The sequence below is a fragment of the Cololabis saira genome, chromosome 19 (assembly GCF_033807715.1).
Source record: "Cololabis saira isolate AMF1-May2022 chromosome 19, fColSai1.1, whole genome shotgun sequence".
Lineage (NCBI taxonomy): Eukaryota > Metazoa > Chordata > Actinopteri > Beloniformes > Belonidae > Cololabis > Cololabis saira.
In genome coordinates this window covers 32,061,236-32,073,825 of record NC_084605.1, presented here as the reverse complement: position 1 = coordinate 32,073,825, position 12,590 = coordinate 32,061,236, and the positions used below count along the sequence as shown (strand labels likewise).

The following is a 12,590-nucleotide window of genomic DNA, read 5'->3' as shown; positions in this document are numbered from 1 at the left end:
CTTCCTCTCCCGCTCCGAGAGGGCGGGGGGGGAGTAGGCTCGGCCGGACAGACCCCGGCGCGAGTTTGGCGTTGGGGGTGTGTGGCAGGGTGGAGGAGCTGCAGCCACTCAGGCTGATTAGGGCACAGGTGGGCCCAATCAGCCTCTCCACTCTGCCAGCCTTCATAAGGCATAGCTGCACAGCAGCAAGGGCTGGTCTCCCTTGGAAGCTGTTGAAGCTGGAAGCACGTGTGTGTTGGTGAAGCTTAAATAAAAGAGGGTCTGCACTGAACTCCGTGTCTCTCCATCCTGTCGGTCGGGCCCCCGTGGCACTCACACTGCTACAAGTACATATTTGACCACTTATTTTGACATTTTAGAGGAAGCTGAGCTTCCCTTGCAGTCTTAGAGGAATCGCCAGTGGTTTCTGCCATGTGTGGCGGTAGCGGGCGACATAGCATTCATGTGACCCATTAGATTATGAAGACCGGTTTTAAAGCCCTTTTTTCTTTATGAAGGGTGCAGCCATGTTTCTCTATAAACAGTGGTTCCCAAAGTGTTACACTTGAAATAATCACACTGTAAATGTGGTTTGTTGTTCCGTTACTGAACACTAGAACCTCCCAGGCGGTCTCACGGACGGTTTAGGGTTTTATTAATTGAATAACTTTATCTAAACATCATCTACAGGTCTGTCACTCCCTAACTTTTCCTAAATATGTGCTTTTTTAAAATATTTTTTTTGAAGTTTTGAAGATATTAAAATAAAATGAACACGAGTTCTGACCACTTATTCCTCGGACCACCACAGTGGGCGGCTCCGACTCCGCAAAAATGATTATCAACCAAGAATTTTAAACAAAGCAGAAGCAGACACGAACACGTCCACTGCATGTCAATCAAAGTTAGCTTTGCTTCCAGCTCCTTCAGCCGATTACCGCTGAAATATCTGCCGAGGTGCCGCCAGACATTTACAGCCAAATATACCCTTAACATGTTGACTTGACGGTGAAATCAAAAATGGCAGTCGCGTTTAGCCAACGCTGTGTAATGCAAACGTGGGGTTACTGTACATCGCTAAGCGCGGTAGCATGACTCTCCTGACGTGGTAGGAAAATATCCCCCCCTCAGAGTTGTCATGGGTGTGAAATAAATCGATTGAGGTCAAAAAAATGTTTTGAACCAAAATCTAAATATGTTTATTTCTGCTCTTAAAGGGGACCTATTATGAAAAAGATGTTTTCTCTCGCTTTAACATATATAAAGTGGTCTCCCCTCACCCTGGCAACTCAGAGAAGGAGGAAAGCAACCAAATTCTGCAGTGTCTGTACAGCCGCCCGGATGATCCGTCCAGTGTGATGTGGATATACGAGCTGTTCAGATTCTGCACCCGTCGTTACGTAACAGGAGCGATGCGTGAAACCACGCCCACAACTAACCCCGCCGGCCGGAGCTTCCGCCATTTTTTCGTAGCGGTGTATCGCGTCATTCAGGCAGCCAATCAGCACAGAGCCTCATCATCATAGCCCCGCCCACTCAGAATCCCACATAGAGAAGGAGGTTAGAAACTGGGAAGATAAACACATGGCTCAGAGGCTGAATTTCTAATTTATTTAGCAAAAACAATCAAAAGCTTGTTTTTAAGACATTCAAGGCCTGTTTAAAATAGGTATTAGATGCCATAATAGGTCCCCTTTAAGTTGGACATTTTAACATGGGAGTCAATGGAGAGTGACTCACTTTTGGAGCCAACCTCTAGTGGTCAGTCGAGGAACTGCAATGAATCTTAGTTTCGTACGAGCCTCAACCCCGGAAGTTAGATGGTCGGTGCTTAGCGTACTTGAATTTTGTTTTTCAGTCATGCATAGGCTGTGGCCAGAGTTAGCGTTTTAGGATAGATAAACAGTCACCCATGGATGACTGAAGCTTTCGGGAAGAAAACTTTGCCACCACCATCCTGTACGGAGGGAAAGCCTCATTCAGAAGCAAAAAAAGAGCAGATAAAACCAGAGTAAATATCAGCAGTGCATGCGACAGACATTTGATGTAGAACTCTGTTAGTTTTCGTTTTGCTAAACATTGACGATGGTAGAGTAAGGCAAGTTATTTTGGCATCAACTCAACGGCAGATGTATCGATCTGGACCGTATGTTTGTCTATGTCTGCCTGCAGTAGACAGATCCTCCTCTGCATCTCCTGCATGTGCTGTGTTGTTGTCTCCTCTACGTCACATCCACTCAGGTCAGTGTGTCCATCAAAATCAGCAAACCCGCAGGACTAATTACAGGAAGGGCTGTATCTGTTACAGTCCGCTTCCACTTGCAAAGTATGCGAGAGAGCAGCTAACTGGATGCACTTTGGCTTAAGTAAAAGGCTCATTGGAATAACAAGGAGCAAACAAATTAATAAATACTGGCTGAACAATAGAAATATATTTATCGATAAGACTAAATGAAAACATAAAGAGCTTAAATGCTGAATGTAAGACACAGAAGGGGTGCTGCAGCATCCTTTCTCAAGGCGTAATTAGGAAAGCACTTGGTGACATGACATAAAGACAAAGGTCAAAAGTCATCGTTCATCGGGTGGAAAGGCTCTGGACGCAGCTACAGGCAAGTTCTGAGAACAGGAGGCCACGGATGGTCTTGGTGAGGATGTAACTCGACCTGAGCTTGTGCAGATAATGAAATGAGATCATGCCCACAAACCACATCAGACCAAGCCCAGCTCTCAGCTGCATGTGGTTGTGAAAAAAAAAAAAAAAAAAAGCAAATAACCTGGACATCTGCCTCCAGGATCCCCAGCCTGATTACATGAATTTAAAGCCCATTTTCTCCTCTCTGCTATAACGGTGCTCCCAGTGGGTATTCCCGCCAGACTTGATGGAAGCTTTTATCTTTGTTTATTTTGTCTCAGTTCTTAATGGCACTTCCTGCCCAAACACCACCAGGCTGTCGCACACGGAGCTGACAAAGCCCTCCAGTTCCTCCCGTCCGATGAGTGACGGTGATTGTTTTGAACGGAAAACAAGGACTTTCCTGCCTCTTTGAGACTATAGTTTAATCTTTTGAGGACTTGCTGCTAGTCATCAGACGGCCCGGGGCAGGTTACCTGGTCAAAAAAGCCGATTTGTAAAATCATTTACCGAGAACTAAGCGCTCAATGTTATTAAATCAGGTGCAATATGCTATACATGCAGGAAATATGATCTTTCTATCATTTTACTGACAATTTACTGTAGACTGCAATATGATCACAATACAACAGTATTATTAGCCAGTACTGATGTTTATTTCACGGAGAGGCAAGCATTTAAACGGAGTAAAGTCAGTGTAAGCTGCACTGATGTCCGCACAGCAACAAGGTCTCATTAGCACATTAACACCAACTCCTGCTCATCCCAGAAAAACACTGGATCTCATCACTAAAATAAGAAGTTCTACCTTGATAATAACTTTTCATGCTAAATACAGACGAATTATAAAGTACACATCCACGTTTGTGAGGATCACGGCCAAAAAATTGCACTGGAGTGGGACAAAACAGATCAACAGTCACATTAATAACATCAAGTCTAACAGTTGAACTCATCAAGCAAAATACTTACTCAGAGGAATCTATGAAGTATATTACGAGGGCTCCAATGCTGAGTGCAAATACGAGCACCACCTAGAAAGAAAAGAAAAAGGAAAGGATCTGTTTAAATTGCAGCTGATAGTAGACAGTGGTAAAGGTAGATGTAATCTTTCGACATGTAAAAGAAAGATCCTGTTTAGTTGGCTGGCAACACAAACTTATTCTATTATTTAAAGTGACTCAAGCAGGAGCTTGAAAGCAACCACTTTCATGGTTTTTTCCTCGTTAATTCATGATTACAGTAACAGCATAGCTTTTAAGACTGTAAACATAACAGCACAACGGAACACAAGATGTCATTTCATTGAATACACAGATACACAGAGACAGAAAGACAGATTTTTAAAAAGGAGCTCTAAATATTGCAGTGGATATAAAAGGTGTCTCGCCTGCAGTTAAATACAGACAAGATCATAAATGCCAGACTATAATAGTCCAACAAACAAACGAACAAATGAAATAAGGACAAAAGGGAATATTTTAAAATAAAGAAAACCTCCAACAGCTTGATGCATAAATCCGAACACCCATCCCAACTACACTAGGTCTTTGTGAGGCTCATATTGCCGGTATTACAACATGATGCTTTTGTGAATACATCTATAAACTACACATCTAGATTATGGGATGTTATCCCATTTCTCCTTGCAAAAGTTCCTTAAAATTGTGTCCAGCATTTTTTAGGTCATCCGACAGTTTTCTTGATGGATTTGAAGTCGGATCTAAAACTGGGCCAAGACTTTGATTTTCCTCATCTGAAATCATGTCATGGTGGATTTTGATGTGAGCTTTGAGTCATTGTCGTGTTGGAAGGTGAAATTCCTCTTCATTTCTAGCTTTTTGTCAGAGAAAAGGGCTGCTAATTTTCCCATCGATCTTGGCAAAGGCCCCCTGATCCGGCTGAGGAGACACAGCTCCCAAGCATGACGCTACTTCCACCATGCCTCGCTGTTGGTATGATCTTTCACGGATGATGCTCCATATTGGCTTTACAACAAACATTGTTTTCAGAATTTGCTGCAGAATTCAAACCACAAAAACACCCAAATGCGTCAGACGGGCTTTTATATTCTTTTTTAGTAAGAAACGGCTTCTGTTTCGCCACGTACCCCACAGCCCTGACTTCTGCAGAATACAGAAGATGGTGGTGACATGTAAGGAATGACAAGTATCTGCCAGAAAGGTCCTTCAGCGTTGCTGTTGGCCTCTTGGTAGCCTGCCTGATAAGTTTTCTCCTCATTCGCTCATTAAACTTTGGAGAGTCGTGCTGACCTTTGCGACGTCTCTGTGGTGCCACATTTTCACCATTTATTGACAGTCTGTCTTGACAGTAATCCATGACACATTCAGTGCCTTCAATGCTATTTAATATCTTCTATATCTATTTGCATCTTAATGTCTGCAATTTGTACAGAAATTTGCACCTAAACCACAAGAGCTACCATGTTATTTTTACATTTTATAGATATATATTTTCATGTTTATTCCTTGTGATTTGTTTAGTTAATGTCTGCAGGTATAAAACATTTCACTGGACAATGTTTTATAAAGCTTATTTTATTTTATATAAGATATGGTACTAAGGTAGATACACTGATTGTTACCTTTAAACAACAAAGTTTCACAGTTTCTTTGTAGCCCATGGCTCTCAGAAGCATGAGACCTCCAGCACCGAAGCAAATATTATCACTAGGGACATTTTTTCACTTAAAAAGCTCCTAATTATTATCAATTATTTCTTCCTTTTTTTCCCTGGATTTTGTTTAAATTGTTATTTTTTTCATTTCAAAAACCTGCATTGTTGTTATGTTACGTTGATCTTCTACATCCACTTTATAACCTTTAAGTCATGTTCACACAGCATGTGTATTTACATACTTTTCCATTATCCGTACAATAAATCTTATCCTAGTTATGATCGTACTCAAGATATGCTCATTTCAGGATAAAAGTGAGCATCCTGGTCGTTTATAACTGTGTGATGCGTGCACAAGCACCTGGGATACTTTTCAACACAAACTACAAATTTTACCTAACATACCTGTAACTGGTAGCCTGACTTTAATACAGTTTGACTCTTTTTATTAAGATTAAGGCCATATTTGCGTATGGGTGGATAAGCACCATTACCAGTACATTGCAGGTTTAGTGCATCAGCTGCGATGACAGCTACAGTAAATGGAAGCGACAGGAAATAATAAAGATGTCCATGCCCTCCACTTTGAACAAGGATTTCTTTTTTCTGCTACTTTATTGGGCAAGTATGGGTGAACATTTAGGTTAGTAATGGGATTTGCAAACAGCTACCATTACTGACAAATCATCCATTCAGCCCATCTGAAAATACCCTGATTGAAGATTCTACCATAATCATTTGCATGATGAAAAGCAGTCATCTTAGATATTTTTGTAATGTAGCGCTTCTGGTGTGCACAAATTCGGGACTGCATTTATTTAAAGCCCCGGAAAATGGAAAAACTGAGAGAAAAACTTTTTTTTTTTCCCCAATGCCATTGATCAAATCAAATGAAATAAACAGATGAAGGCAATCAATGGGTCTGTTTACACCTGGTATTAAATCCATCTTAAGTGATCTGATCACAAGTGAACAGCTTTCAGTGCAGGCGTCCTCCGTTAAATAAAGCTTGATGGGAGGATGTTGTTCTTGTCCTGGGGAATAGGTGTGGTTCAGTGTATTGCAGCCTCTCATAGATAACAAACTAGCAATAGGAACAACAAAATTACAGGTGTTTTATCGAATCTGCTGGTCCTTATATAGATAAAGTGCAAAGAAAATAAAAGTAAGGTAAGTAAAATATAAATATGTAGACTCGAGACACATGTGAGCACCAGGTGTAAACACTGATCAGATTATTCATGACAGGTTGAATACCAGCTGTAAACCGCTCCGATTAAACAGATTGCGACTATCCAAGAAAAGCTATATTGTATCCTGCAATCAGTTCTTGTCTCCCTGCTGCTCTTTCTAAGGATCCCATCACGCTCATCTGAAAACGGTCTGACTTTTCCATCACAAACTCTTGTTCAGCAACGTCTTGTTTTGTGCCAACTTGTTTAAACCTTTAGAAACTCTTCATGTCACCTAACCTTTACATGATTCAATATATTTATTCAGATCAGATAATAATGGTTTAAATATTTCAGTTCATTTATCAAATATGCACAAACACAGAGAGCGGACACTCCCACAAATAAGCACGCATTTTTTAACATCTTTGACTTTCTAATGATCCAATAAAACATCAAAGACATCTCAGCTGAGCCTAAAATAAATGCAAACCAAGTGGAAAATGCAATAAAAATGCAGAAATGTTTCTCAGTATTAAGAAGAAAAATGGATATTTAATGAAAACAAAGAGTCATACCTGTCAACAGGTGGGCCACAAATACTCATTTACAGATCTACCATCTGTATCTGTGAATATGAAATCAGCACCTGATGTAAACTGGCTGTGAAAAAGTGGATGAAGTAACAGAATGTGACTTTGGTTTATCGAGAGACACAAACAAGGAAAGTTACAGCTGAGCCTGAAGCTCCAGGGCTCGCAGTGGAGCAGTCTGATCACAAGAGCCACGGCTCGGTTTTTACCTCGTCATTCTGCCTTTTCTAAAAAAAGGGGCGTTGATGTTTAAAAAGAAGCCTGGAGTGGGGTTATAGACCCTTGGAGCAGAAGGGGAGGCAGGTTGTATGGTAAAATAATACAATTAAATTAAAAAAAAAACAAACAAGATTTGTCTGGTAACACCTCTGATTTTATCTGAAATCTGGCTGAACTTTAAGTACAAGTATAGATGGAGAAACAAAAAACCATCCACTGTTATTTAGATATTCCATATTTAGATATCCACAAAGAAAGAGAGGCTTCAGGGGATGCTGTTTTATTTTAGTCAACCTCCTGAAACTGCAATCCACACTCGACAAAATTGACTGCTGTCAGGATGGATTTGTCCTAACAGAGAGGAAAGTGGAAGATTATCAGAAATGGACAGAAGATAAAATCTTTGCTGTCTCTAAATAGGGCATTCACTTCACAAAGTGGAGCACGGTTGATGGGTAACATTTCTCACATTTTTCTGTGCAGCTGTTATAAAACCAGCTTTCTGTCATTTAGGTTAGAAAAGACCCAGATTTTTAATCCTAGACACACAATGTTAATTGTGGAGCATCAGTAAATTGATATTTTCAAGTAAAAGTGCCCCAGCTCATCAATGCTGTCATGACCCAAACTCCTCATTTAATTGTTTAATGCCTGGACTAATGCAGACGACCTAGACGGACATGGACAGGAACAGAAAGGTTTCTGTTGGACTGGAGAATTCATATTTTACATCCAGGAATATACTACAGGGGTTATCTGCGACCCTGCCAGGCTTTCATCTATTTAGGAGTGACACAATGGCCATCCTGAACAAGAAACCAATGGGCATGCATAATGAATAAGCTGAGCCTAATTCATTTCCATGATGTGAAATTGTATTGTCAACCTACGACCAGTGATGGCTCCATAATGACAAAAAGCTCCTGCATGCAATTTTAATCAGCTCTTCCTCTTTTAAAGCCAGGAAATCTCTTTATGCCTCTGACTGTCCCAGTTTAGATACTGGAAACAACGTTGGTGCAACCCTAGAAATGTTAAACCCACAGGCAGGTAAAGATTCAACTGTGGCTGTAATAAGGAGTCATGACTGGGTTAGTCTGTCAGGTGGAGCAGACAGAGCCAGCATGGCTCATTCGTCTCAGTCTCTAGGTAACGATGCATCACCCCCAGCCATTTGCTGGCAGATGGCTCCACCCACAAGGGGGCACAACGAGGACCGAACGCTGCATAACAACTAGACATACTCTGTCAAATTTGCATTTATTTATTTATTGCCAGCATACTCTTCTTCACTTAATGTCACATAAAATAAAATGTATTTATGTAAAACAAAAACTAAAATATATTTCAGCAAAATAGAGATGTCAGACAAATTAAAAAATAAGTCAGGCCCCAAATTGAAAAAAATCGAAATTATCTCAGATTAGCATTTCTTAGAACTGGTCTCCAGGTTTATTGTTTTTATTAGAGATGGGTATCGATTCAAATGTCAAGAATCGATTCGATTCCGATTCTTAAGATTCAGAATCGATTATCACCATTTGATTCGATCCGATCCGATCCGATTTTGATTTGGGTTAGTGTTGCCTGATTATATGACTGTAAAATAACTATTGAATTAATAATTTCACAATAATTATTGTGAAATAACTAAGAAATAAATAACTCAAATAGGCATTTCAATATCCATTTAAAGTGCAAAAAAAGAAAGAAATTGCAACAGCTCAAGCAGTAAACAAATTATTTTAGCTTGTCTGATTTATTCTGTCACCAGACACACAGCTTAACATGAAGCACCCGGCATTTTTCAGGTATTTCATGACAAACCGTGTCCGATAACAGAGAAACCAAACAAGCTATAGTAAATATAAATAATATGAACTTCATTGAACTAATATAACATTTAGAAATTTAAGCTGAAATGTCCAGCATTTTCTCTAAAGAAAAGTTAATTTAGTTCAGGAGTTTTCAAAACTACTGGGACTACTGGGATTAAAGTTCACCAGGCAAAAATGTAATGATGAAAAAAAAATATATATATATATTCTTTTTTTTTTAAATAAAAAAAAAAAAATCGATCTTTAGACATACAAATCGATTTTTAGGAATTAATATGAGAATCGATTTAGAATCAGAAAATCGATTTTTTTTCAACACAGGCCTAGTTTTTATTAACTTTATTTTCAATAATTTGTCTTTTTTCTGGACTTTGCCACTTTCTAAACTGATGATGACATCTCAGTGATTCAGTACGTGCCTGCACCAGGAGGGAACCAGCAGGTCTCCAGCTCTCTGGAGTCAGCGAGCAAATATCAAACCCACTCATTCTACTCTTCCTGGAGCGTGACTCACCATCAACTACCATGAACAGCCTGTCAAATAGACCATCCAAATCACCCTAACTGTCAAATACATAGTTAGGATTCAAGACAATGGAAACATTTTAGTTTTTATATTGACCCATTCTTCATGCAAACACAAGGTGTAAAACAGTGTGGGCTCATTGTTGTCACTTTAGTTGTTTCCAATGTCTCCACACATTCCCTATTGTGAATAGCTCACGACTACAGCAAGGTCTTTGTGATTGTTGAAAAATGCAAGAATGTCCCAGTAAAAAACATGTTTTCAAGGCATTTGTTGCTTCACAACCTCAAAAACGACTTTTCGCGCTAATGCTGCCATCGCGGGGGTGTAAATTACCTTTGACTAGGGCACTGATATAATCCCATGATATTTTGTGGACCTTAGCTTTTAGGTTGTTACTGGTAACCATAGCTGCTAACAGTATGTATTGTCCTTTTTTATCTTTGGAATCCAGTTGTTCCAATAACAAACTGGAATACTAATTTTCCTGACCACAATACACATTTTCACTGTGTGATGACTATCCCAGGTCTTAGAGTCCAGAGACATTCAAAATAAGGCTTCCTTTCATTACAGAAAAGCTTTAGGAGGAATTTATGAATGTAGCTCCATATTCTGCTGCTTTTACGAAGGTTTCACAAAGTAATCTCCTTCCCAAGTGGTTTTTATCAACTATCGATGAATAACAACTCTTGCAGAGTTTTTAGAGAGATCAGAGACCGTGGGTGTTCTTTATGCACCCTTTTACACACTTCATCCAGTTACCTTGAATATGTAAACTGCTTTTCATCGCCAGAAATTAAGGATTATCACGCCAAAGCCGGTGGTGAGCCCACAGGAGGGCCAACCCACAACGCCAACACTACTAAAAGCCAGCTAGCGCTCAATGGAAAGCTTAATGGCCTGGCTCCAGGGTGGGTCCCCAGGACACCCTAAGCCAAGCAAAGGATTTCAAGATCTTGTTCTTTCAGCATGCATAAATTCTGTAGAAGCGTTCTTTGTCTGCAATGTCTACAAGAGCAATTTGTCTTGAGACCCTAGTGGGGATAATTGCCCTATCAATAGCTCCTGGGATCATTCAGACACACAAACCCCTCCACATATTTAAGGAGGCTTCCCTCGGGAGGTGTTTTGTCCATGTTCTACCAGGACAAGGTCCCGAGGCAGACCCAGGACCCGCTGGAGAAATTATATTTCTCAACTGGCTCGGGAATGCCTTAGCATCCTCCCGAAGAGCTGGAGGAGGTGGCTAGGGAGAGGGAGGTCCAGGCTGCTGGCTGGAACCCAGATAATCTGAAGGTAATGCATGAAAAGCTTTTTCAAATTAGTTGACAAACTGGAGTTTGAGAATATGACTTGAGAGATAATTCAGATTTCCGTAGATTTAATTAAACAGTTGCATGCAAAATGGTCAAACCTACATCAGGCGTCTCGATGCAGAATGACAGTGATACAAAGGAGGCATAATGATTTGAAGGCATAAAGGATGATTTATTCTTACGATTCAAGTTGACAAAATATTTTTTAAGGTCAGTGTTAATCTTTTTGGCGCAGAGTACCAGTCTATACATTTAGGGCCTGATTTACTAAAGGTTTGCGTGTGCAAACTTGACAGCACCCGCAAACCAAAGTGCCAGCTGATCTACTAACAGCGTGCAAAGAGGACTGCGCCTCTCAAATGCACAAAATAGCACACGCAATTCATTTAGTACTTTTGCCCTGATGAATAATCAATATGGGGCATACCCGCCAGAAATCGATAAATACTGGGAGGGGAAGATGCAAATTGGTCCATTTACCACGCGCAATGAGATTTACCAAGCCTGAAAGTTTTTGCATTTCTGAAATTGCATTCTTGTATATAAAAAAGCAAATTTTTAAAGAGACATTTTGTGTATAGCATTTCAATATATTGGGGAAAAAAGCGAATTGACCATTAATGTGCATGTGTAGTGGATTGCTCAGCTTAGAAGGTAACCCAGACGAAAGGAAGAACTTTAGTTTCATGCGAGAAGCAAATCATTTGAATCCAAATGAGCTGGAGCCAACAGGAAACAGAATTCCTGTCCTGACACTATTGCAGATAAGTGAGATATGCACATGGATGGAATTCATGCATCTCTCATTTAAATTAAATGCTCGAGGGAGCAGAAGCGTCTGACCGATTGTTCCTTATGGGTGGTAGTTCCAGAGCAATTTACCACGACAGAATCACCTCAGGGCTACCCTACCGGGTTCCAGCTGGACCCTCTGTTTCACCTCAGCTGACAAATGTGTGAATGATATAAACTTGTCTGCCACTCATCAACAACTACAGTTAAATGCTTATATAATGATTCATTTTTTTACATTGAGCTGTTAATTTTTGAACTCGATTGAACAACAGGACAACAGACTTAAACTTGATTTCAAACATACTTTTGCAAGGCTAAACATAAAACAAATGTGTATTTCTGTTACAGGTGTAAAATTATGGCATGGACAAAGCAAGGAACTGAAAAGTTGCACAAGTTTGCATCAGCTTAAGAAAATGTTTAAAAAAGAAAAGATAAGTGCCTACAAAAAAGAAGAAGGAGAAAGAGAAAAAAATAGATAGAAGAGTGGTATTTTTGTTTGTTTTCTTGTTATAAATATGTGTATAGATAGATTGGTGTTCAGTAAGTCAATGTAATTGTATTAACAGAGAGGGGCAGGTATCATACGTTTTCTTCTTCCTGCTCCTTTTCTTTCATGGTGATAATGTGTACTTCATGGAATTTTGTACAACATTATTAAGAAGATATACCATGAATGGAATAAATTGAATGAAAACATAGACACCATTGTCCACAATATCTTTTCCTCAAAATTGTAAAATCAAAAATAAAACTAAAATTGTCTTAATCTTTTTATGGCTAAGGTATATTTGTGTCGTGGGCTGAATATTGAAAGACACTCTGGTCATAACAACCGTCTTCACTAAATAGACTCACAGTTTAGCCTTCACCCTGT

General features: G+C 39.7%; 1 protein-coding gene across 10 annotated transcripts in view; it reads right to left on the bottom strand.

Annotated features, from left to right (window-relative positions):
• LOC133419317 (calcium-activated potassium channel subunit alpha-1a-like) overlaps positions 1–12,590 on the bottom strand; it is a 118,627-nt gene that overhangs the window by 61,552 nt on the left and 44,485 nt on the right. For all 10 annotated transcript variants that reach the window (XM_061708413.1, XM_061708410.1, XM_061708415.1 and 7 more), the window contains exon 3: positions 3,587–3,648. In XM_061708413.1, the coding sequence (XP_061564397.1) occupies positions 3,587–3,648 (62 nt within the window). The remainder of the gene's footprint in view (positions 1–3,586; positions 3,649–12,590) is intronic.